General features: G+C 39.9%; 1 protein-coding gene across 3 annotated transcripts in view; it reads right to left on the bottom strand.

The window, feature by feature from the left end:
* The window catches only part of LOC147331499 (protein phosphatase 1 regulatory inhibitor subunit 16B-like), a 95,245-nt gene that overhangs the window by 7,750 nt on the left and 60,206 nt on the right, over positions 1-27,289 (bottom strand). For all 3 annotated transcript variants that reach the window (XM_086293868.1, XM_086293869.1, XM_086293870.1), the window contains exons 4-6: positions 17,142-17,287; positions 13,434-13,537; positions 5,178-5,302 (exon numbers count right to left, since the gene is read on the bottom strand). In XM_086293868.1, the coding sequence (XP_086149994.1) occupies positions 5,178-5,302; positions 13,434-13,537; positions 17,142-17,287 (375 nt within the window). The remainder of the gene's footprint in view (positions 1-5,177; positions 5,303-13,433; positions 13,538-17,141; positions 17,288-27,289) is intronic.

Raw genomic sequence — 27,289 nt, 5'->3', positions numbered from 1 at the left:
GAATCCCAGCGTTCCTTTATAGGCATCTAAAGGCCGTGAGACATGCAGAATTAGCTAAAGGAAACAAGCTAAAGTTGTCTAACATGCCATAAAAATACAACTAAGGAACACATGAGTTTAACAGAAAACATCACTGTAATTGTAAACCAATGTACCGGTGCATCCCATCAAAGAGTGGTTACATTGATCAAAACTAAAAGACAGCCTCCTCATTAAGGACAAACTTCCTCATCTAAGTCAGTGTCAGATGAGGCTGAGGACGACAAGTAATAATAGGACAAACCTGAGGCAAATGAAAAGATCATTAGCATTAGCCAAATGACAAATCTGACCTTTTGGCGGGACTGGACAAAAAGCCGCTGAAAACATCTAAACTTGATCTAATAACAGTCTGTCCGGCTTACTGAGACGTTTCACTCAAAACCAGAAATGTCAACCTCATGCTGACAGTACAGGTTAAGCCGGGGGACCATCAGAGTCTTTGCTGAGATTTTCGTTCCGAAACAAACCGGTGGACCGACACTGGGCAACACTGCCTGTGTCACCGTGCCAAAAGTTTCATAATGTCAGCATACTGTGAGCACTCCAGTTCCTCCCACAGTGCCACCAGCAGCATGTCCTGATTTACCCTTCCACTGGTCAAACGCATGCCGGGACAAGTACTCTCTTGTCTTCCGTTTTCACCCACAATCTAACGACATGCAGCTAAATGTGTGATTAAAGGACTGAAATAACCTCCATCGCCGTATCTTAACTTAACAATGCGTTTCACTTGTTATTTCCAGTCTGAAATGCTTTGTGTACATGTGAAACTTCACTCGCCTCACTCATTCTCCTTCACAAGGCTAAAACTATAGTTTTCTTAAAAATAAACAAAACCTGAGATGACAGTAATTGAAAAGAGAGGACTGCAATAATAGACCCATAAGTTAGGAGGCAGGCGCCAACGTGGTGCACTTAAGAAACTGCTCATCTACTGGGATTTTCCCTCACAACTGTCACTGGGGTTTACAGAGAATGATCTGTAAAAGTGAAAAGTGAGTTCTCTGGGTGAAAATGACTCATCGATGTGAGAGGTCAGAGGAGAATGGCTAGACTCCTTCGAGGTGATGAAGGCAAGAATAACTCAATTAAGCACTCATTACAACCAAGGTATGCAGAAGATCACCTCTGAACACTCTGGTCCAAAACTGGACAAAAGCAAATTGGGAAAAACATCCACTGGTCTGATGAGTCTCAATTTCTGCTGTAACATTGCGATGTTAGGGCCAGAATTTAAGCAACATGAACGCACGGATCCATCCTGGCTTCTATTATATAGTAGAACAGCATTATAGTATATAGTTCAGGCTGGTGGTGATGATGTAATGATATGGGGGATATATTTTTTGGAACACTCTAGGCCACCCATTACTACCAATTAAGCATCATTTATATGCAGCAGCCTGCCCAAGTATTGCTGCTGACCATGTCCATCTCTTTATGACCACAGCATACCCATCTTCTGATGGCTTCCCCCAGCAGGATACAAAGCTCAAACCATCTCAAACTGGTTTCTTAAGCATAACAATGAGCTCACTGTCTTCAAATGGCCTGCACAGTCACCAGACATCAATCCATCCACAACCAAACCACAGAGAAACATTTCCAGCTAAATCTACACAAGGAAGAATTAAGGCACTTCTAAAGATATAAGGAGGTGTGTCCAGTGAGTGTATTTTTATATATAAACTTTGTGTTTATGTGTCCTTCGTCAGGTTTATGGCACAGAGAACAACATGTGACACTTGTTACTTTTCCTTACTTTGTTTACACTTTTTTTTAATAAACTTCCAACAAAAATGAAAAATATTTCTCTTGCTTTGTGACTTCTGTCTGAAGTCACAAAGCATACAAATCATTGTGCCTGCACATCAAAACAGGATCATAAAAATGCATTTCACTGGAAAACAAAAGATTAACCTTACATAACTTCCTGTCAGTTCAGGGTCTCTTCCTCTCATCTGTGCCAGGGATTTTAATAAGGCATGCTCTAGTTTGCTTCATCGTGCTCGAATGAAGATTAACAGGATGTAGAAAGCAAAGGGACAAGCAGCTCAATCACACAATCTGTAGTAAGACTTTAAAGCTTAACGGGGTTATTTTGGGATACTACTATCCCCTAGCTACTTCCATCCAGTGATCCGTCACTGTGTTTCCCCCGTGTAGCTAAATCCCTAATACATAATAAAGACTTCATTAAGGCATCTGACATTATATGCTCTACTCAGTAAATTATGTGCTAATGATTTTTTTTGTACCTTGCTTGACTTTTATTGCATCACTGTACTAAAGTGCTAAACAAAACAAATTTAGGGACTTATTAGGTACACACAATCCTCGCGTACCTTTGCACTATGCAGCAAAGCATAAAGACATGAGGGCCTTTATTAGTTTTCATTCTCTTGTCTACTTAAATCGCTCTAATCACACTTATGCATCAAACTTATAAACTTTAGGGGTTGGCATAAAACGCACACAGGAGCACACACGCTACTGAAAACCAAATATCCAATCTGACCATGTTTTCTTTGATGAAATGCTGCTTTTATGTTTCTTGTCATCTCTTCCCGCTCCTCTTAAATGCAATTTTATCATCACTACAGGTTTACTGTAATCTAACATTTGTTTAAATAATGACTGCAGGTATCCTGAGCATTCATAACTGGAGCACTCAGACCATTTAAAATCATACAGCTGATTTGTCTTTAAAAAATTATAATGAGGCTCTAAATGCCTGATTAGCTTTGGAGGTTTTACGCCCTCGCGAGACAGTGTTGCAGAGCACATGATCTTTAAAAGGTGAATCTGTAATAAAGACGGTCCACTGAATATTTACACACCATTTGCTTTTTTCCCCCTCTTTGTTCAGACCTGTGACGCCTGATATTAACGCGAGAGGTTTGTCTCTCTGCAGCACATCTGGAACCTGGTGGGTAGGAGGGTTCATTTCATGTTTAGCTCTCTTATCTTATTTTATTTCTAACTGCTTCCTTTTCAAATGCTTTTTCTTCATTTCCTATCATACGTAATATTAAAGAAGATCAAAGTTTCCAGTAATGAGGTCAGTATATATCCAAATAATCCCTATGAGCCAGCAGCTCAGGCTTCACGCAGACTGCTTTAAATGAGCCAATTCGGACAGCTTTTTTCTACTGGCTGTGATGTTAATAAAAACGCATATCCCCAACATGGTCATCTCCGCCACACAGGTCTATGTGTGAGCCAAGAAGCCCTAAGGGTAACTATGGGGGGACAGCAAGATGTGTTGAGCTTAAAGTCAAGAGTTTTCCAGTGTCATGATGGTGGCTCTGCTCTCTCTGTCTAATATTTTATACATACAAACTGTTGAGCCACACCTTACTAACGCATGAAAGAAGCACTGCTGAAATTTGGCTACTTTCAGTTTGTGATGCAGAAAATGTGTTTATGTTCTTGGTGCTAATCTGCTGCTGAGCCTCTTTTATAGCTGCTGGAATTACAGCTACAAGAAAAATGAAAAACAAAATCCATTAATTACATACTGAATACTCATTCAGTCAATAAAAATAATTTCATTGCTGACTAAACTAAAATGATTTCCATGTCTCCTTTATTATGCTAAGGGAGAATCTCAGACCTGAACACAATGAATAATTTTCAGTATTTAAACGTGTAAAAGGTTTCCCAGCTCTAATGTACAGTTCATTTTAGAAACAAACAGCAGTATCAACACCGGGCCGAGCATTAAAATACATTATGTATATAATTTTCTCTCGTCTTCTTTGCAGCAACACGGTTGCATTTTACTGATATATTTTTTATGTTCTTTATAGCTCTCCATCTTCTGTTCATCTGATAATATTTCTGATTAGAGTAGATAATGCTCACTTGAGCCATTTAGCTCTGAAGAGTGAAATGATGTGTAAACACCAACTTTTCCGTGAGCCTGCACGGATTCTGAAGAAGGAAGCAGCTTGGGTTAACAGAGAAAGTTGATCCCGACTGAGGGTTTGGGTTTTGTCAAGCCAGCTTGGCATGTTGAACTTGCTTTGCAGTCTATTCATCTGCTCATTTGCTATGCAGATCTTCTGTTTATATGAGAAACAGAAGAAAGGAGGGGAAGATGAGAGGGAAGCAAACATCTGAACAGAAGAAAGTTGCTTTAAAGTGTGCTACAACATCGTTTTTCTTTCCTCAGACAGTGGATAAACTGAGGCGCTGCACCAAGTCCCAGTGTAAGATGAATCAGATGAATTTTATAAATGTGTATCATCCAAAACTACTCTTGCAGAATCCAAGGGTAGAAATATGGAGCCACAAATGAGCACAATAGGACCACTTTAACAAGCTTACATGGAAAAAATGGCTTCAGCCCAGGAAATAATATTAAAATCATTTCCTCTTTATTGCACCAAGATTTGTTTGCTTAGATAACCCAACAAAAATAGCAAGAAAAGGCTTAAACCCCAATATTAGAAACCTCCGGGTGATTCACCAATGGAAGAAGCCTCCAGAGCGTACAGACAATTAAAGCAGTGATATGGCAACACACTAACTGCATGGCTGCAATGCATGCATATGTCCACCCTGCTAATCTTTCCTAATCTTTGAATGTAGCAATCTTAATATCTGCTTTCCCTTTTTTAATAATATAAAAACATTTTGTCTGAAGAGCAAAAGCAGTGGCTGTCGTCCAGATGATATCACAGTGAAGATTTTAACCTCTCAAGACAATTTCTACCCTCATCTATGGCAGACTACTCTAACAAAAGCTACCCGCAGTAACAAAACTCTTGTAGCTAATTTAAAGCCACAGTCAATTATATCTCAGACAATGTATTGTGGAGAAGCTACAGAAAGGCAGCTGCATTAGCTGCCTATTAACACCACACACAGAGCTTAGCTTTGCCAAATTAGTGCACCATCACTGAGTAACCTGAGCACATAAATCTGCCACTTTACATCACATTTTACATTAATTTAAGTGTATTTATGCAGTACATGCAACCAATTTTATCATTTTAAGCGAGCGCATTCTGTTCCACATAAAAGGAATTAAATGTTTACAATATTAAAGCAGCAAGAACTTCAGTGATGCCGTTTTAAACTGAGTTTAGTTGAGATTTTTAGAAGAAAATCAAAGCAGATAAACTTACCAGAGTAGCTCCCTGAGAGTCCTGCTGGTTGACCTTTTCTCCTTGACTCAGCAGTTCCTGAATGTCTCCCATCATCTTCCTCTCCGTCGACGCTCGCGTCTCGTTGATCATCTCCTGGGTGATGCCTGTCAGTCAAACATGCAGGCAGAGCAGCCAGAGTTAATCGCAGGGGAGTTTGGTCCTGACACTTTTAATATATAACTGCAGCCTGAAATGGACAGTTTTTGATGTGAGGCGAAACCCACTTGGGTATGATACCTCTGAGACACGTACCTGAAAATAAATGTAAAAAGTTAGTAAAGCCTTCTTTAAACTGTAACGTCTTCTTTTTATCTAAGGAGGATGTTTTCTGCCAGCAACAGTTTCCACAGTAGGTTGGAAGCAAAGCAGAAATAACTGCTTTTTGTTATCTTAGTTTGATAATATTTTAAATAAATGGTATTTGTAATAAAAAAAAAAAAACTAATGCTAGTGTTGAAGGTGAATTTAATCTTCACATAAAATTTTTTAAAATGCATTTATTTACTGAAAATCAGTGCAGAGCTGCAAACATTTGGACTTGAGCATCTGAAAGTATAAAGTGACCATTTTCTGCAGGTAGCAGAGTAGTTTATTCTCATGCTGGCTGTCCTTCCATGTCCTGGCAAAGAGGTTTGTTTGCAAAGACGGTTTGGCCCAGGTGTTTCTGGATGTCACTTCCCCTCTAAATTCCTCGTTTAATCCATCTTCCTGCTGCCAGGCAGGGCTAAATACTGAGACTGCCACACTTCAGCAAAGAAGTTATCCTCCTTCGGCTCAGTAACATTCAGCGTTAATTGAAAGAGGTGTCAGTCAAGACTGTCTCTTGTATTCTTGCAGTGTAACTATCAAAATATGTGAATTAACCTCAGAAGAGATCTGGAGCACAGGGTCAAAATATCTACACAACCAAAGTAAACACCCTGCCCTAATTTAACAAAAAAAAAAAAAAAAAAAAATGGGAAATTGAATTCTCATTCATCCTTAAAATGCTGTTTACAGAGGACACTCCCCTGGATCTGATCATTCTAACTTGAAATAAATTGTAGAAGCAGTCAGGTCACATTTGACTGCACATTTTCCTTTGTTAGGATTTCAGCCCCGTGACCTTTCTCAGTAATAAATTTGTCACATAAAGCTGAAGGCAATGGCAGTCAGTCATCCACAACTCCTACTGCAATGTCACTCTTTTGTTTTAGCAGGTGTCCACGCATGTGAAGGTTAACAGTCGTGATGAAGGGAGTTAAAAGGGTGAATTGAATTTGCAATCAGAGTCACCTGGAGGGGTTTTAAAGGCTCACGGATCAAGGAAATGACAGCCCCTTTAGTCGATTTAATCCATGCCTCCAGCAAATGTTTTCTTCTGTGTTTTCTGTGGTTTCTCTCAGATACTCGTGTCACAAATTCTACCTCTTTCATATTTTGATTTTGCTGCAGTGATGCGCCACAGCCTGAAAAAAAAACTCCCAGAAGGATTAGAGGATGTCAAATCTAGAAAATATTCCTCACCCTCAAACAAAGGATTGTTCCCCCTGTTTTTAGCCTTTTCAGGAAACGTACATAACTGGCAGTAAATGTGACTACATTAGTTTCAGGTGCTTCAAATACCCTGTTGAGTTATAAAGTTGTATTTAACTAAGTAAACAATATAAATGAGAACAGACAAGAACATCGGGCGCAGTGAAAAACCTAACCAAACAGTTCATAGCGGTTGGACAAAAGATCTGGTCAAATATTCACCCAGAACCATTGATCAGGTGTTCAATGTTTGTATGTGTGTGGATGTAGCAGGCTTGTATAAACATACAGTACATGAGGACATGATGTCATTCAAGTATACACAAGCAGTTATATTTTTGCACATAAGGCAACAGAATGTCCTTTCTGTCTTAGGGGCTACTTGTTTAAACAGCTCCTAACTGCAGTGTTAAGCAGAAAGGAGCCTGTCTTAAACTGAAATGTCTGCAATTCCTAGTAAAGGGTAACCATGCTACCATGGCAGATATCTGGTATGGCAATCCTATAGCAGTTTCCTGCAATAGTACATTAATAAAGACAGTGACTGCTGTGATGGCTGCACAGCTGGCTAAAGCTGTCTACACTGCACTTAAGGCCACTTGTATCTGTTTTTACTTACATTATGAAAATGTACTTATTCTTAATCTTGTGAAGAATTAATTACTTGGAAATAGGTTTTTAGAAATAAGCCACATAATGATTTTTTTTTAGCTCCAGTCTTTTTTCTTATTCACTGCTCTTTGTGGATTTGGCCAAATGAATTCCACATGATATAAGCAGATGTTATGCATGCTACATGGCTGATTTCCAACCCCTAGAAACTATAAAACTAGTATAAAATGAATAATTCAGTGAGTAAGTCTAATCAGCATCATTATCATAAATATAAATTCCTGCTAGGTTTGACGTCACCCAGTAACAGTACCCTAGTACCCACTCCAACAGTCCATCACTATAAATTTTTATCCCAATACTGCATAATTCAATTCAATTCAGTTTTATTTATACAGCGCCAAATCACAACATCAGTCGCCTCAAGGTGCTCTATATTGTAAGGTAGACCCTACAATAATACATACAGAGAAAAACCCAACAGTCATATGAACCCCTATGAGCAAGCACTTTGGCGACAGTGGGAAGGAAAAACTCCCTTTTAACAGGAAGAAACCTCCAGCAGAACCAGGCTCAGGGAGGGGCGGGGCCATCTGCTGTGACTGGTTGGGGTGAGAGAAGAAAGACGGGATAAAAGACATGCAAACTAACCAGCTGACCTGCACTAACGGCTTGGTATTTCCACACACCTTTTAATAACACAAAATTAGTATATTTACAGTATTACACTAATACTTATATGTATAATTAGTATACTAGGTATAATCAGATATAGTCTAAGTATACTTAGACTATATCTGATTTAAAAACTAAAAGAAATGAGGACGTATTCACTAAGGCTACGTTCACACTGCAGGCGAAAGCGCATCAAATCCGATTTTTTTTGACCCTATACGACCCATATCCGATCATGGTATGACAGTGTAAACGTTACAAATCCGATATTTTCAAATCCAATCTGGGTCACTTTCCTATGTGGTACTGAATCTGATACATATCCGATGTTTTAGAAAGCGACTGCTGTTTTAATGCGACGGTCATGTCGCATTAAATCCGTCTTTTACGTCACTGACACAAGACAGACGCCAATTATCAGCGCCGGAGAAGACATCGTGAACGCTTCCTGGCCATCCAGTATAGATGTCAGTGAAACTGTTGGGAAGACAACGTTGGAGAAACGTGAACATTTTCTTTGTACTGCATAATCTGCAGATTCTGACAGAAATCTGCAACTATCCTTTGAAGCACCGCTCCTCTCTAAAACAGCAATAAGGATCATTATTAGGTTATTCACATTATCATGTAAATAACAAAATAACTTAAAGCAAAAATTGGGAAACGTGAAGTCCGAAGTCTTTATATTAAGGGCCATCAGTCAAACAATATTGTTTGCTCTGGGTCTAAACAGAGCGCGTTGTGTGTGACGTCTTCTTTTGCGCATGCGGCCGCTTTGAGCGTTCACACTAGAGTGCGTTTGCTGTCGCATTTTATTTGTAGTGTGAACGAGCAGACAAAAAAATCGGATTTGAGCATTAAGACCTGCAGTGTGAACGTAGCCTTATTCAGCAATGCTTCTTTTAAACATAACAGTCTTCCTCTCCTTTCTCTCTTTTAGTGCTGCAATTAAAGTGGGGTTTTTTTCTCTCCTTGGGAAGGAGCAACTTTACATTTAGCTCAGATATATTTTGTGAACAGTCTGTATGTTTGGTGTTACGTTTTGAGCTGTATGAAAAGTTGTATTTGAAGTGGTCTGGAACTTTTGTCTCTTAAGTACTGCAACTGCACCTTTACGTATGCACCATGAACGCATCACAGGGATGAGAAGGGAAAAGGGACGTCTGGAAGGTGTAAGCAGGCTATGGGATGTCATTATCTTCTTATTACTGAGCAGGTACCTCCAGGCCCTCACCGGAAGCAGTGCCAGGCTTCAGCACATTGAATAGTAGTATGCATTAACCTGCCAATCAGATTTCATTACTCAATAACTGAAGGTGTTGGAACACTTTTCCGGATCATTTGAATTTAACACCTGAACAGAAGAAACAGAGCGCAGGGGCTTGTCCACGGATAGTCTAGCTCTACTATTATGTGGTATTTTTGTGTTTGTTACAGGGGAAGTGAACTGATTTCAGCATCAAAACACAACATCCATGTTCATCAATATTCCACAAACTTAAGCCATTAAGATTTATTGTATTGTTTTACTGGAAGCATGTTCATTTTTGGCTCTTAGAATGAAACTACTGTGCAGCAGAGTGATTTCATCATGTGCCACCGTAGAAGAGAGAAAAGGTAAGAAGCTATAATTTTGCTGTCCACACAGTACAACCTGAGGAACTATGACTGCTGCTGCACTGGAATCGTGAGACTTTTTCCTTTCAAATAGCGATGCAGAACAGGCCAACGATATTCAAAATATGCACAAAGTGTTACCATCTTCCCTTCTTTATTGCATGTGTGGATTTGACTGGGCATTAAAAAAAGGCATTAAAGGTGTCATGCCCCACTCTATTTTACCCAGATACACAGATCCGCTCCTTATCTCTGCAGCTCATCACAGATGAACTGGGCTCTCCGGGGAAGGATCAAGGAAGCACTGAATCCGTCGATGCTGCATATCAAGTGCTGTGTGTGTGTGTGTGTGTGTGTGTGTGTGTGTGTGTGTGTGTGTGTGTGTGTGTGTGTGTGTGGGGAGAGAGGCTGACTGTGTGTTCCCATCCCTGCAGTGTCTCAGGGGAGAGAAGTCTTATCCAGCAGTACAGTGCTGAGAACATTACGGGAGCAATTAGCAGCACCACGCTCCTTTTAATCAGCTTAATAATCATTCTTCTCACCTACTGTACCGCTATCTGCTTTCTGCAGCTTGAGAGATCCTATTGTAAGCTGAGAACCTCATTTTCAAGTGTCTGTTTTCCCTCTGAGAGCCCCCGCTCTCTGTCTCTGTGCATTTTCAATAATGCCTCGCATCCACACAATGTGGCTTCATGTGTCCTGTTTGTACTGTTAAAAAGATCAAAATTATTAACTGCAAACTTGTTTACGAGTGCAATAACCAGGCTTCTCGAGCTTTCGTTAACCAGGGAAATATGACTGAGCACCCCTGATGCTCTCCTCCGGCACCCTGCATCTACAGTCTCCTGCTTACTCACACCAGCTCCACACATGCATTTGGTATTTAGCAGTGTGCTGAAGGGCACCTTAACCAACTTAGGAAAGTTTCACCTTTTCTTTACTTTTTTGTTTTTGATACCACTTGTGAAGCGCACCAACCAACAGCCTCGTACTGGTAAACAAAGAGGTGTGAGCATATGAATAAGCAATGACTTTTGTGAGGCAGCACGCTGCCCTGAAACACATCGAATGTGTCTGTATGAGACTCGAAAAGAAGGATTAGATATGATTCATGTACTACTGAGTTTTTTGTCTTTTTTAAAGATGTTTGTTGAATCGCTAAAGTGGAGGTGACGTTAACAGTGTTAACAAAATGTTAGAAAGATTAATATGTGTGTACGATCTGGGAGGCAAAGAATACACTTTAATACTTAGAAGGAAACTGTGCTGCACACTCACTCATTTTAATAAAGTAAGTATGAAGCTACAGCCTGCTAGACTGCTTCTGTACAGGAAAAACAGAAAGTTTGTTCTGTCCAAAGCAAACAGCATCTTCCATAAAAACAAAATCAATGCAGAAGCAGAAAAAAAACTGCAGTTCAGTCAACAGTCGTGTCATGCTGGCCCCAAAAATCACAGTTCAGTCTTTTCATTGGCTGAGTTTGGTTTTAACACAACCATAGTTAGTTAAGACTAGCCACACATACCTAGGGTCTGACTAAGTCAGGGGTGCCCAATCCCGGTCCTCGAGAGCTACCGTCCTGCAGCTTTTAGATGCATCCTTGTTCCCACACACCTGAATCAAATGAATGGCTTGTTATCAGGCCTTTGCCAAACACGATGGCATGCTGAAGAGATCAAACCATTTGATTCAGCTGTGTTGGAGTAGGGATGCATCTAAAAGCTGCAGGATAGTAGCTCTCGAGGACCGGGATTGGGCACCCCTGGACTAAGTCAATGACTGCCCATGACAAGCAGATGCTACGTGAAATTGCTTGCAAATAGGTAGGCTGCACTAATTGCTCTGGTCACTAAGATATTGCCATGGTGGCCTGTAGTTTGCATGGAAGACAAGTGACAGTGAAACTGTGAAAAGCGCAACGCAATCTAACTGGGGACTGTTCACCTTCAAAGTAAAAGTAGGACTTTTTGAAATATGTTTTGGATGCAAAGGTAAAGCACCAGTTTTACTTTGAAGGCAAAAAGTCTCTGTTTTGGTTTGCATCACACTTGTTTGCAGACAAGTGAAACTCTTCTATGCAAACCTTGTAATAAGCAACAGGAGCTTTTTGGTATGACAACATGTATCCACCAAACTGACACAACCACTTGCCACATTTTTCCCAGCAAACCAGGGGTTGCCAGGGGATGCTGACTGGCCTTGAAAGTGTATAATACTGGCACACCAGCTTTGCTAACCAGACATAAGTGGTTAGGACTTAGTAACACTAACCAAGCTAGAAAGCCATAACTAGGGTTAGCCAAAAACCCAACTGTACCCAGTTTCCTGGTTAATAACTACTAATACAACTGGAGGTCTGTGTGACGTCTTTGTTTTAGTCTATGGCCCAAAGGCAACACCATTAAACTATGTTGTAATCAGAAAGCAATTAATTAAATTTTTTTGCAATCTTTTTAATTGCATTTTGCAAAATGATATTTGAAATGAGCCACAGTTTAGCAGCCAGTTCTACAATAGTACAGTGAAAACCGCCTGCTGCTCGTTTTTGTTGTTTTGTTCCCAGCCGTGAGAACACATGCCAGCTTGAGGATGTAACCATTTACCAGAAAACAACAACAAAACACTGAGAGCAGCTCGTGTTAAGAGGCTTGATTTTACTCCAGTGTAAATAAATTTGTCTGTTGCTTCGACAGCTTTTGTACGCGTCTTTCTTCACACCGCACAAACAAACAAAAATGCAAACAGCACGAGTTTCCCCCTCCTTCATCACTGATGTGCAGTTATGTCAGCGCTGATCTCCTTGAACTCTCTTTCACTCATGTCGCAGAGACAAACTGTGGCGTCTGCAGCTGTTTACAGTGACACAGCATGAATATACAGTATCCTAATCTGCACCCCGCTGGCACAGAGAGAGAGAACTGTGAATACTTTCAGCTCCTCACAGTGTCAATCATAAAACTGTGCCTGACACTACGTGTGATATCAGGTCACAACTCTGATGCCATCTTCTTCAGCAATCTGTTCTTATGACCGTTAAGACTGCCAAAAGCTGCAAGCCGCAAAGGTTAAAATAAGATTTGCATCTTCCTTCCTTCTCATCTCTAATTTTTGCTAGACCTGGGCTCTTAAACGACTGCTTTTTATAGCAGTCACACTTAAAAAAGTAACAAAAAGTAACAACACAGTCCAAGTGTTAAAGTACAAGAAAGCTGATTAAACGTCCACACATAACCTGTCACAGTTTTATTCAGACTAAAACAGCAGATCTATACAGCAATACATGAACTTTGCTGTCCAGACAATGATTTTTAGACTGGATACAACTTTTAACTTTTCTAACATAAGCTTTAAAGTAAGGTAGCGGTAGGCTGTGTTTTCAATAAGTCTAAGAAGCTGAGGCTGAGTTAGCAAGCTAGCCTCTTCTGGTAAGTCTCCTGGTGTTTTGGCAAAATACACAGTTGTCGACTAGGAATGAACAGATGTAACCAGGGAAGGAAATGAACGGGTTGAACTAAGTGAATGTTGTTTTTCCTGGAAATATCTTGTTCACTGGGAGTCTAAAAAGAAAAAGGAAATGTTTTACAAAAAAACTCACATGTGCTGGTAAAGTTAAAGTTACATTTAATTGAAATAATCCCAACATAAACGTACTTTGTGTAACATCATTACTCCTGCGCATAACTATGTAATCTTCTCTCAATTATCAGTCTGACAGTCTGCAGACAGACTGAATCTGATTCTAAACTTACTAAAAGATTTTATCATCTGTCTAACCTTCCTGTCAGTAACTTCCCCTTTAAGCATTTATTCTCTACCTCTGTTGGCCATGGCCGTCTCAATGATGTCCAGCGTGGGATCATCTTCACACAGGTCGTAGGGCATGTTCCCATCGGAGTTGACTGCCAGCAGATCTGCGCCACTGTGGGAAATGAGCGGATGAATATTTCAACAAATCCAATCAGAGTTAATAAATGCTCCGAATGTACAATATGCAGGGCTAACGACTCAATGAGAAAAAGTGTTCAATATATTACATTTCATAGCACCATCTGTGATCCTCAAAAGTTTAAAAATAACCAAAACAACTTGAGTCATCAGGGTAACACCGCCCTGTTTTCATGTCCCGACCTACTGTAACACACAAAGATGCTGAAAACTAACAATCTATAACTCAAAGTCTTGGATGGGGATGACAAAACAAATGTGCATTGCACAGCACTAACTGAAGAAGCTAATTAACGTCTTTCAGCCCAGAACAAATGACACTGCCTCATTCAGCAGTTTTTAACTTCATCCATGTCACAGCACGGTCGCTTTGACGAGTCCTGCACGTCAACAGATGGCAGCAGTGTGTTTGTGTGTGTGTAAGTCTCTGCATACAGGCTGCAGTTCAACCCGTCATGTTAACAAGCAGAAACAATACCAATGTGTACACGTGCAGTATGTTAATTTGCCTGTTTTGTCTCTTTGTGTGTACATGTGTCGCTGTTATTGCTTCATTAGGATGCAATTAAAGCCTAATAAACTCAGTCTAATTAAATCCTAATTAAACATGTCCACAATGTGTGAACTCATGAGTCATCTATACTTCTTACACGTATTTGCATCCAGTCAAAGACAGTAACAAGGACATTTTTCCCTATGGGAAATTGGGTCAGTGTTACTGAATTATTAACAACATCTGCATATCAAAGTTGGATAATAATTCAGTCTCTGTCATTATTAAACCACTACACATCCTGCGGCTGGAAATAATTCAGTATTATCCTTTACTGACCTTCAGTGGGTTTGCTTTATCTTCAAATATCATTATAACACTGATTTTTAGTAGAGGATAGTGTCATTTCCACGATGTTTTTCACTCTTTTTTTGTATAATTTGTCACAGCTGTTAGGTGCATTAGCATTAATTGTTGCTTCTGTTGATTTTGGAACAGAAAAACCTAATCTGTCTGGACAAGAAAAAATCAGGTTCCTCAAACTGCGTCTGTGGCTCATTGGGGACAGTAGCTGCAGTTATATCTGTATATTTGACAGCATGGCAACAACATGCCATGCTATTAAGTTTAGAGTATCATGTAAGCACATGTTTTTGCCTGGGAAACCATCACAGCCATTCATTATACTGCTGGTCAATTTAAACTTTCAACCTAAAGTGGATTCATTATGGTTTAAAATAACCATGATTTATCTTATACTGGCCCCTTAGCAAACTTTTTAGCTTGGGGCTCTTTAAGCCAGGTCTTCTGATTGGCTGTCCTTTACAAACAGAAGAGCTGAAAAGCAGGTGGGAGGGGCTTCCATATTAAAATCCTCTCTTTATAACATCATACAGATCCAGGAGCACCCAAAAAAAAGTTAGAAACAGCGTTTCAAGCCTCCTCGGGAAAATCTGTCCCTTAGTATGAGCCCACTATCACAACAAAATGAACAATAATATGGGAAACCATAACAGACCCACCACAAAATCAAATTGTATTGTTTATTCTGTGGCCTGTAGAGCTATTCATACATCTGATGTTCACAGAAATCTTTATATCTTGTCACTATATCATAACTGTAAGCCTCTTCTCATGAACTGCAATAATGCAAGTGAAGTTTAGTAGAAATGAAGCACGTCTTTTAAACTTTATGACTAATAGTTAACAAATTAACTACATTTTGGTGCATTCAGTCTCGAACTGCAACTGTTCGGTTTGTTTATTTTTGTTGTTTTAATGCTGTGACGTGCTGATCTCAATATTTACCCAGAACTGACATGTTGAGCTGAATCCAGCAAAAACCTGATGTCATATTGTTACAGAGCTACTACAGGGAGTGCAGAATTATTAGGCAAGTTGTATTTTTGAGGAATAATTTTATTATTGAACAACAACCATGTTCTCAATGAACCCAAAAAACTCATTAATATCAAAGCTGAATGTTTTTGGAAGTAGTTTTTAGTTTTAGCTATTTTAGGGGGATATCTGTGTGTGCAGGTGACTATTACTGTGCATAATTATTAGGCAACTTAATAAAAAACAAATATATACCCATTTCAATGATTTATTTTTACCAGTGAAACCAATATAACATCTCCACATTCACAAATATACATTTCTGACATTCAAAAACAAAACAAAAACAAATCAGCGACCAATATAGCCACCTTTCTTTGCAAGGACACTCAAAAGCCTGCCATCCATGGATTCTGTCAGTGTTTTGATCTGTTTACCATCAACATTGCGTGCAGCAGCAACCACAGCCTCCCAGACACTGTTCAGAGAGGTGTACTGTTTTCCCTCCTTGTAAATCTCACATTTGATGATGGACCACAGGTTCTCAATGGGGTTCAGATCAGGTGAACAAGGAGGCCATGTCATTAGTTTTTCTTCTTTTATACCCTTTCTTGCAGCCACGCTGTGGAGTACTTGGACGCGTGTGATGGAGCATTGTCCTGCATGAAAATCATGTTTTTCTTGAAGGATGCAGACTTCTTCCTGTACCACTGCTTGAAGAAGGTGTCTTCCAGAAACTGGCAGTAGGACTGGGAGTTGAGCTTGACTCCATCCTCAACCCGAAAAGGCCCCACAAGCTCATCTTTGATGATACCAGCCCAAACCAGTACTCCACCTCCACCTTGCTGGTGTCTGAGTCGGACTGGAGCTCTCTGCCCTTTACCAATCCAGCCACGGGCCCATCCATCTGGCCCATCAAGACTCACTCTCATTTCATCAGTCCATAAAACCTTAGAAAAACCAGTCTTGAGATATTTCTTGGCCCAGTCTTGACGTGTTGTCTTTCAGCCTTTCTTACCTTGGCCATGTCTCTGAGTATTGCACACCTTGTGCTTTTGGGCACTCCAGTGATGTTGCAGCTCTGAAATATGGCCAAACTGGTGGCAAGTGGCATCTTGGCAGCTGCACGCTTGACTTTTCTCAGTTCATGGGCAGTTATTTTGCGCCTTGGTTTTTCCACACGCTTCTTGCGACCCTGTTGACTATTTTGAATGAAACGCTTGATTGTTCGATGATCACGCTTCAGAAGCTTTTCAATTTTGAGACTGCTGCATCCCTCTGCAAGATATCTCACTATTTTTGACTTTTCTGAGCCTGTCAAGTCCTTCTTTTGACCCATTTTTCCAAACGAAAGGACGTTGCCTAATAATTATGCACACCTGATATAGGGTGTTGATGTCATTAGACCACACCCCTTCTCATTACAGAGATGCACATCACCTAATATGCTTAATTGGTAGTAGGCTTTCAAGCCTATACAGCTTGGAGTAAGACAACATGCATGAAGAGGATGATGTGGACAAAATACTAATTTGCCTAATAATTCTGCACTCCCTGTATTCCTCACTGCATACATGACCTTTTACAGCCTAAGGCAGTGCCATTACTCAATTTTCCTGAAGCATAATGAGTTAAATATTAGATTTCATAAGAACATATTTAGACTTTCGTGGTGCTGGTCTTTATCTCAGACAAGATAAGGGCTGTGCTGCAGGAAATCATGATGTATCATATCTTTATGACTTACTGTGCGATGAGTATCTTAACAAGTCCTGCGTGGCCACAGGTAGCAGCAGCATGCAGCGGCGTCCACAGTTCGTTGTCCTGAGCGTTAACACTGGCTCCTCGGTCCAACAAGAGCTTCACCATCTCCTCATAGTTGTCTATGCAACACTGTATGGAGAGAGAGAGACAGAGGAAAAGGGAGGGAAGGAAAGGAGGAGTAGGACAAGATTAGATTTGGTTCAGGTTTTAGGAAATATTCAATAGCCCAGTATTTTCAGGATTTGAATTTCAGTGTGGGATTGTGGGTACTGCACATAGAGGAAGAGAATGAATGGATGGACCGATGGAAGACACAACAACAGAACAATAAAATATGTGCAGCTCACCACTATCCCCTCCTTACCCAAACAAGTGGTCACCCTTGTGGAAAACAGTTAACCCCCAATTTTGAAATATGACTTTAAAGGCCTGATCTAAAACCTTGGGGGGGAAAAAGTAGTAAGGAAAATACAAAAAAATATGATGGTTTGTAAAATAACATTTCAGCATCTTAATCATTCAAGAATGACAACAAAACCATAAATAAGTAAGTACCCATTTGTGAAATCTATATAGTATTTTGTTAGGCTATCCTAGAGTACAAATCTAAGCAACTTCATACACATTCATCCTGACTTCTCAGCCATTGTGTGGGTTTGTTTCCTGGACAAAGGCAGAGGGTCACAAAGTATTTTGCTTGTAAAGCTGGGTGTGATTACAGGGTGGAGAGGAAAGAGAATTTTCCATGAAAACCATTCTCCAATCAGACGGCTGTCAGCAGCTGCAGTTTGCTCCATCAGAGCTAATTAGTGAGTGTGTCAGTAACAACAAGTTACTGCCACAGATAACAAAAAACAAGAGAGAAAGAGGCAGGAAAGTGCTGAAGAAAAGGATGGAATTACTTTGTCACAGTGGGAGGGTCAGATATTATCAGAAAATCAAGACGTTCAGGGAGAACAGTTTGTTTCCAAAGTCTGAAAAGGGCATGTCAGCTAATGCCTCTGTTATTGTTTGCGGTGGTGAATCTGGTCCATGACATTTTTAATCAAACCTTCCAAACCAATTTTTATTTTTCTGCTTTGTTTTGTTTGTTCATTTTATACCAAAGAACCCTTGGACACCTTTATATCAAAGGAAATGAGACATCTGTCACACAAAAAAAACAAAACAAACAAATGCAAAATCACCTTTAGCAAATTGTTTGCTGACAATCCTGCTAAAAAACCCAAAAGTGCTTCAATGAAGAAAAAAAGGGGGGGGAAAGAAAATAAAAGAAAGAGGACTGGCAGCAAATACAAAAAAAAAATAAAGATAACAAGCAACAAAAGAAAGAAAACAAAATACATCCACTCAGTAATCCGCTTATACTGTGAGGCTTTGGCGAGCAGCAGCCATCTCAGCATGTATTGGAAACCACGATGTTAACACACAAGTCTCAAATTGTTTCCACTTTCTAAATCCCCGATTGCAATCCATCAAATCACAAGCTCCTCTGTTCAACTCCTATGTGATTATATTCTGACTTCAATTCTGCAATTTGGGTAAAAATTAGTCAAAGTTTGTGAACTACAATTTTCTGTTAGCTCACCATCCCATGTCTTCAGATTATTGATAGACTCTACTTTTCTGCAGTTTAACACTTTCTAAAGTGACATTTTTTTGCACCGTCTTCTCAAACGTGAGGGTTTTTCGGCTCTTCTTTATTTCATCTGATTGCGAATTGTTTACTTGAGAATATAATCTACAAGGAAACATTTTGTTGCATGCACAGGTTAAACCTATGCGCTAGTTATACGATGCTAATCACTTCTGAGCAGAAAAAAAATAGACATTTTCTGTTAAACCAACTGTATGCTTATTTTTAAGCGGCTATAGGTCATTTTACTTGTATATAAGCAGTTTAATTAGAGTGAACCTGCTGTGCTCCATATTACTTTTCCTTAGTAAAGCCTGTCAGCCTCACTCTCTCATACAAAGCTCCCTTTCCTTAAAGGCCAACATCCCTTTAAGCCATTTTTCTTCATATTGGCTTCCAGTCCCCTGGCTTCTAAACAGAACTCATGACTTTTGAACACCATCCACTCCACATGCCACTGTGAAGGTTCTGAAACAAACAAAAAAACGAAAACAAAAAAAAACATAATTTCTTGATGTGATTTGATTGATTAGCATTCAAATATCTCAGTGAAGACAGAACAAAGATCTACCACAAAGCAAGAAAGCATGAGACAACAACAATAATTTCTCATTCTTAATAAGAAATGATAGTTTCTGGCATCTGTCTGTGCAGGTAATTATTCAATCTGGAATAAGAGAATGGACTGTTGGTAATAATTTACTCATTAACTGCTTAATATGGCATTTAAGGTGGATTTGATGTTTAATCCGCAGACAATATAGAAGCTAAGTACAGGGTGGGCCATTTATATGGATACACCGTAATAACATGGGAATGGTTGGTGATATTAAAGTCCTGTTTGTGGCACATTAGTATATGTGAGGGGGCAAACTCCTCAAGATGGATTTACAACTCACAATGTTTAAACAGGACTTTAATATCACCAACCATTCCCATGTTATTACGGTGTATCCATATAAATGGCCCACCCTGTACTGTAACATCATCCATGGGTTTCTGGAGGCTTGTTGTGAAGCAATTATACTTTCGCCATCTTGGTTTTAAAGAACTAGATGTGACTACGAGGGTCAAATGTCACTATGAAACCACTCACTCATTAACTAACAACTTAAATCTGCCGTCTATGGTTTAATCACAAGCATAATGGCGTAGTATAACAACAGTGATGGTAGGAATAATATCAGTAAATTTTTCTGTGACATACAACTGTCATATCATAATATCAATGGCACAGTGCAGAACAGTGTTTAAAGCCCAGGCATGCCCAACAACGAGAGCAGCGTGTCAGCCTCCAATGATGATTTAGTAAATAGTGAACTTTAACAACCTCCAACAAAAGAGCAAATGTTTGATGGGTTAGGGTTAGAGGTTACAGGTTAGGGATTTTCCATTTCAATTTTATTATGTGCAAGCATAGTGCAGGGTCCTGAAGAGTTACAAGGTTAAATTACTTGAGTTATTGTTACTGTTGAAATGTTGAGCATTTCAGTGGAAAAGACTACCTGGGATACTTTTGTGCTTATGCTTTGTATGTATACCTGTATCTCTAATATTGCACTATATTACTGCTGCTGGCACCTTGTGGCAACAGATTCCAATTTTGAATCAGGGCGTCTATGATCCATGAGCTCACTGGAGAACAGAAGGATGGAAAATGCGTTCATTTTGTTGCACTAATAAATGCTGCTGTCTGCAAGCTGCAGTCACTGATGTTCAGTATTTTTTTTTCCTGAACTGTCAGAAATGCTGCAAATTTTATTGAAATATTCTGTTAAATTTTCACCTCTAATATTACATTTGGTACCTTTCAAGATGGTCGAGGACAACTTACGAGCAATGAACAAAACCACAGTATGGATAAAATAACAGCTGCAAGACAGCATAGAATTAAAATTCACAACACACCAAAATCAAACAGCATAGACATGTTTTCAGAGATGTTTTCAGGCTGGCTTTAAAGACAGGGACAGGATCAATGTTGCAAATGTGGTGCAGGAGAGAGCTCGAAAGAAGGCGGAAAGCTTTTTGGTAGAAAGCTCAAAAGCCCAAGGTGGACAGCCAGGCAGCTGGTATAATAAGAGTAACAGAGGAGAGTACAGGAAGGAATGGCAATGTGCAGAAAGTGAGAGAAAAATGAAGGTGCGAGATTGTGGAGAGAGTTGAAAGTAAGAAGCAAAAATCTTAAAATTAATGCAGCTGCTGAAGGAAATGAGTAATACGTTCTATGGAAGGAGTTCTGGCTATGAACAGCTGAACCCTATAGAGAAGTTTAAGATTTTTACTTTAATAAATATGATATATAACCAGAGCACGTCCAAGAAAATCAGTACTGATGTACAGGATGTATGAAGCCGACCAATATCACATTGGTAGAAATATGCAGGCTGAGTGATATTATTGATGTGCGTTTCAAAATTTAAGGCATTATGGAAAACAGCAACTAAGCTCTTGATCTGGGAAGGAGGAACGATTTGAGAAGTGGCAACGCACAGAGCGAGCTTAGCACATTTGTTCAAAAAAAGTTTTAGTTGCCCAGTTGTTACACCACTAACAACTGGGCAAGGTTGTGAATTGAAAAGTTTTCACTATACATGCTTTACAGACTTACAACAGACTTGACCAGACTTTAATCTCTTTAAAAGAATATCATGAGAGATTGTATCAAAAGGCAGAACTCAGATCAAGAAGCAACCCAGAGTCGGCTGCCATCAGAAGATCATTTGTGATCTTGACCAGGGGTGCCTCTGTACTGTGAACTGGCCGAAAACCAGACTGAAATTGTGAGATGATTGTTAGTAGGGTATGAATAACTCTGCAGAGCAACATTCTTTTTTGTTTGTTTGTTTTTGAAAGAAGAGTAATGTATGGTAATTATTTTGGTTGAAAGGGTCTTCTTAAGAGTCGAACTTATCAAAGCTGTTTTAAGAGGTAGGGGGGGAAAAGGACAAGATTTGGGAAAAGTAAATTATGTCAGTTATAAAAGGAGCGAGAGAGAATCAACAGGACTTGGCCCCCTAGTTGACAGTGGCTCTGAGGTGTAGTGGTTAACACAGTTGTTTTAATGCATGAAACATCCCCAGCTGGAGGCCAGGAGGAGACCTAAACCCAGCTGTGTTGATCCCTTGGGAAATAAGGGAGCAGCTGAAAGCAGCTAAAAGCACCCGTGCAACAGTGGTGACAGAGCTTAAGTAATTAAGCTAAAATGTCAAATTAAGTATAAAAAAGTTTTAATGTCAGGGGTGTAAAGTAGTTAGTAAAATGTTTTTCTCCATCTCTCTCTAATGTCTCTGTTACACCCGCGAAGCAGTTTTCACTTTTTCCACTTAATAACTATACCCAGTAATGCCAGTGGCTCCCTTTTTACACTCTGCATCGTCTTTTAGCAGCGGTTAGAATGAACGTCAGGACTTCTCAAATTTCCCCCTCATCTTTGAATTTCCACCATAATCATCATATAAACGTTGGGAGGTCGAGGTGCAGAGAGATTTTTTCTTTTTGTGGATTTGCATAAAAGATGAGCTAAAGTGCAATCTCCAGAGATTTCTAGTATCTCAGAGTAGGAGTGAAAGAAGGGAAGGCAATAATACAGAGCGAGGCAAAAACATAACTATAAGCCAACTGGAGAGAAATGCCAAGAAGAAGAAGCATGAGGGGCAGATTAGAAGACAGAAGAAAGTCACTTTGGGATATGTAAACAACAACCGCAGACTCCATTCTTCAGCATCATTTACATAGAGTCCCTGCTTTCAAGTAATTTTAGAAGAATTAGCAGCCTACTCTACTCAAACTCGGAGACCAGAAACCTGTGTTACATTTGACCATAAAGAAAATCCCTTTAGGATCATTTATCTATGTCATGAAACCAACTATAGCTCAGCTGTGTCTGTGAGATGATGTGACAGCTCAGACTGTTACCTTCTGTACCCCATACAGTACATCCCCTCTGGCTCTAAAACAAACCCTCAATCTCCATTCTTTCCATTACTTGCACTCCCTCTCTGACGCTGCCTTCCAGCTCTCTGATAAAACTTTAATCTTAATGCTCGAACAACAATAAAAAAAAAAAAAAAGACTTAAACCACACTGACGTAAGAGAAACTGATTTGTGTACATTCTTTGGAGTTTTGTAGTGTTGACTTACAAGGCTGCTCAGATAAGGCACATCTGACACGAGCGTGTGATGGTGGGGGAGTACGTGAATTAATATACAGCACAAGAGAGGAAATGAAATTACAGCACAGATGCCGAGGACAGGCAGCAGGAAGACAGATAAGAGGTAAAATGGATGCAAAGAAGAAAAAAAAGAATGCTGACTGGAAACATGTCGAACTGACAAACACATCCTTTCAGAAACGTTTTAGTGCAGGGGAAGATTTTCATTCTGAAGATTATCGATGAGAAGTTACGAAATGAGGTTTTGCACCTGATCTGCAGAAAACCTTACAGGCTGTCTGTTTAGTTAATGATCATTTTGGATGGATTGATCATCATCAACATAAAAACATAATCAACAATTAAGACAGAGATATGGTTTGAAAGAACCAAATACAAGTTTAAAGCAACGGGGTTTCTTCTGATGGTAAAGTTAGCAAACTTAGTAAATGTATGATTCTTGTGCTGCTACCCCAAAATAAAAATATCAGTGGTTTTAACCAGGAAGTGAAACAAGAAGTCTGGTAAGTCAATGTTGGACTAAATATGAAGTGAAACAATCCAAACTTATTATTGGCCTTGGACTAATAATAAGTCCATATACACACACACACACACACACACACACACACACACACACACACACACACACAAAATGGCTATAGCCTGGAGATCCAGGACCCAGTCGCAGAGCGCCGGAGGAGGTGCGCTCAGACGTTTCTCTTTTTCTCATGATGCAATTTTTCCTTTACTATCAATGATGCAAATAGCGAGGCATCAGACAAAATTAGCAGGAAGGAACAAAGTATCTTTATGACCTCCTTCTGATGCTGCCAAAAGCAGAAGTGGTATTCTGTGAAGGCTGCTCTATGTATGTCAATGACTTCCGGTGTTAATGTTAGAAAAGAAACCAAATTCAAAGGAAAAGACAGAAGTGCATGAGTCACACATCTTTTTTTTTTTTTTTTAAACGTGCGCGTGTCAGTTGATGCATGTGTGAGCATATATGGTGATAAATTGATAAACTGGTAATTCAGTGAACAACTTATGGGTTTCATTTTCCATCCGAGTCTGGTAATTGGCAAGTTGCAAGAGATAATTTAAAAAAAAGTGAACACAAGCTTGTCAAAGACATTCAGTACACTGTGTTGGCTTATTCCAGCCGGCGGCAACGTCCTGACAGATGTCATCAGAATCAGAAGAACAGGCTGCAACCTACACACAGCAGCTAACATCTAGGCTAATCTCTCCAGCCTTCTGAATACACCCACATGCTTAAGTCCACCTGCTAGCTAACTGCTTGGCTAATCTCATTTCCTGTGACAAACAAAAAACACACACTTTCACCCACGAGCTACGAAAGTAAAGACAATGAAGCAAAGAGGAAAATAATGTGCCATTCATGCAAAGCACTGAGAATGGGAGCATGGTTCAAACAAAGGCCCAGATTATTTCTGTGTGCCTGGAAAACAACGGCAACAGTCTTACCGTGGGCTGAGAGGACCACAGCTCGGGTCGAGGAGCGAAACGATGAGGAAATAAGACCAAGTATTTGAATAGGGGCAGAGAGGGCAGACGGTGACGGGCCTCGTACTTAAATCAAAATACCGAGGGGTTAAGTGAGCAAGAGCAGGGCCAGCCCGCTGAGACTACAGCTGATATAGCAGGAGACTAGAGGCTGAAGGGGGTTTATATTTTACTATAGCTAGAGGAACTAATCCAAATAATAAAGAGTACATTAATATGAATGAATAAAAATAGAGATGCCTTGTTGATGAACTGCAGAGAATTAAATGAAATGGATTAAGAAGTGGGGCATCAATGGATCACCATATACAGCCTGAAAAGCAGATTTCAGGAGTGCAACACAATTTAAACGCCTCCCGTGTCTCATTTCCTCTGGGTTTTTTCCCCCGCCTCCATCTCACAGGCATCATACTGCATCTCCAAAGAAAAAAATGCATATAAAAGTATAGTATATCAAAGAAAGTATATTAATAAGAAAGAAAGCAGGTTATTACTGAATTTTGGAAGCAGAGTATAAGAAGATGATGTCGAATGGCTGGCGTGTCTGAGTCCTCCAAGGCTGAAGTAATGAAGAGCTGAATGACTAATGAAGAGTGTGGAACCACACAGGAATGCCGACTCACAATTTTACAGCTCAGCCTGATCAAACCCTGCAAATGATTATACGGCACGAGCATCAGTCATATCGCTACCAGTCGGTCTCCCTGCATAAATATCTGCCTGAACACAGCTAATGTTTTTTTAATGCAACTCCAGCAGTCTGTTGCTGTTCGGGGTCATCGTGCCCACTCGACAACATGGAGGCCCCCACCGAGCAAAACACTCAGAGCCGGAAAACAGCTGTGGCTCGCCCAAATATGGGACAACACAAGGCAGGTGTGTTTAGGAAAAAAGAAAAATAGAAAAAACGCTGCCTTCCTCTACCTCAGAATAGCTTCAAATCAAAAATATCCTTGTTTACCTCCATTAACTGCAGATTTCAGATACTGTAAAGCACTCCAAAGGTTATAACATCACCTTAACAAAAGAAACGGATACGATTTATGGTACATAACACATATATGTAGATAATATTCCAATAGGGCAGCAGCGTTCACTCAGGGCGTCAGGAAGACAAACAGTGTCTGTTTCTGAAAAAAGCTAAGACAAATTCAGAAGGGTTGGATGAGGTGATTCATTTGTTGCATCATACAGAAAAACAAAGTGCTCATTTTACACAGAGCCATGAATGTGGTTTCCCCCGATTTCAGTCTTTATGCTAAACTAAACCGCTGCTCATATTTACCACAGAGGCATGAAAGTTTTATCTTTTATCTAACTCTCAGCAAGAAAACAAAACGTCAAACGGTAAATAACTAAGGATTTATGCTTGAAGCTAACAAGGGCCTACAACAGTGTGCTAGGTGTCTGATATTAATGTTTTGACTCACTCTAACCCTTTACATAGAGTACGGAGCTCAGCAGGGAGATTTTGATGTAAAAATCCCAATAACTATGAGCGATTACGTAACCATTAAACGCAGACTTACTATGAGCTACAGCTCTGTGAAACAATGGTGTGAGCTCCCCCTCGTTTCAACATAAACGTGTTTTATTCACGAAAAGAAATAAAGCCACAATCCTAAATTGAAACAGCGATGTCTTTGATTAGTGGAGGTCAACGTCTATGCCTTTGTGGCCCACAGATACAATCAATCGATCAATCAAACTCGAATGTGTTTGGAGAAAGAGAAACTGAGTATTACCCAAAGAACATCATCCTCACAGTCAAGCATGGAGGCGGAAACATGCTTTGGACTATTTTTCTGCTAGTGGTACAGGGCAACTTTTCCACATGGAGGGACCAGTGTGAATGAGACAAGGTCTTCCAGCATGACAATGACCTAAAACATATCACAAAGGCAACAAAGGAGTGGCTGAAGCAGTGGCTTAGCCAGTCTTCAGACCTGAAGCTTCCTAAAACAACGGTCCCCAACCTTTTTTGCACCATGGACCGGTTTATGTCTGACAATATTTTCCTTTAAAGGCAGCTAAATTGAATTGAATTATAGGTCTTTAAGGTGTCGCAGATAAATACAACAAAATAAAACCAGTAGCGGTACCAAAAAAAGGAAGATTTATTCATAACACACGGGAAAAGACCGAGGGAAACAGAGTTAATAATAAAAACCATTTAAAAAAAAAATAACGCTAAAAACCAATTAAAACCCTGAAAGCCATAGATTTTAACCCGGGCCTCAACTCTCGCGGCCCGGTACCAAACGTCTTATGGCCCGGGGGTCGGGGACTGCTGTCCTAAAAGATTTAGAGAATTTAGAGAAGAGCAGTGGGCCAAACTCCCAGCTGAGATGAGACAAGAAATGTCTTACCACTTGCCAACAAGGCTTTCTCCAACTACTAGGCCATGTTTGGTTGGGATTAAATTTTAACTTTAAAAAGAAAAAAAAAAGCTGAAATTGTGTTTTTTCTGGAGTTTTGGTTGATATTCTATCTCTGTCCCTTAAAATGAAACCACCATAAAACCTTTCATGTCTTTGTAAGTGAGCAAACATACAAATTCAGCAGGGGATCAAATAATGATTTTCCCCCAGTGTATGCTTTATTATTGTACTCGACAAGCTTCCTCATCAAACTTGTCACACTTGACCCCCTATAGCAGGGTGCTTGAAAATGACACCAGAACACATTAGAGGCTCTCACCGCTGTGTTTTATTACATGATTATTTTGGCACGAACATTTACCCACCAGAGTGGAAGCTACACCCCTGAGGCTCATCCACTAAATGGAACATTTACCCACATTTGGCAGTTTG

This window comes from Aulonocara sp. 'chitande type north' Nkhata Bay, linkage group LG5 (assembly GCF_057382095.1).
Source record: "Aulonocara sp. 'chitande type north' Nkhata Bay isolate Kocher_YH1m ecotype deep benthic linkage group LG5, A_spYH_male_GT1.1, whole genome shotgun sequence".
Classification (NCBI taxonomy): Eukaryota; Metazoa; Chordata; class Actinopteri; order Cichliformes; family Cichlidae; genus Aulonocara; species Aulonocara sp. 'chitande type north' Nkhata Bay.
The sequence above is the reverse complement of the archived record's forward strand: the minus strand, read 5'-3'. Positions and strand labels throughout refer to the sequence as shown.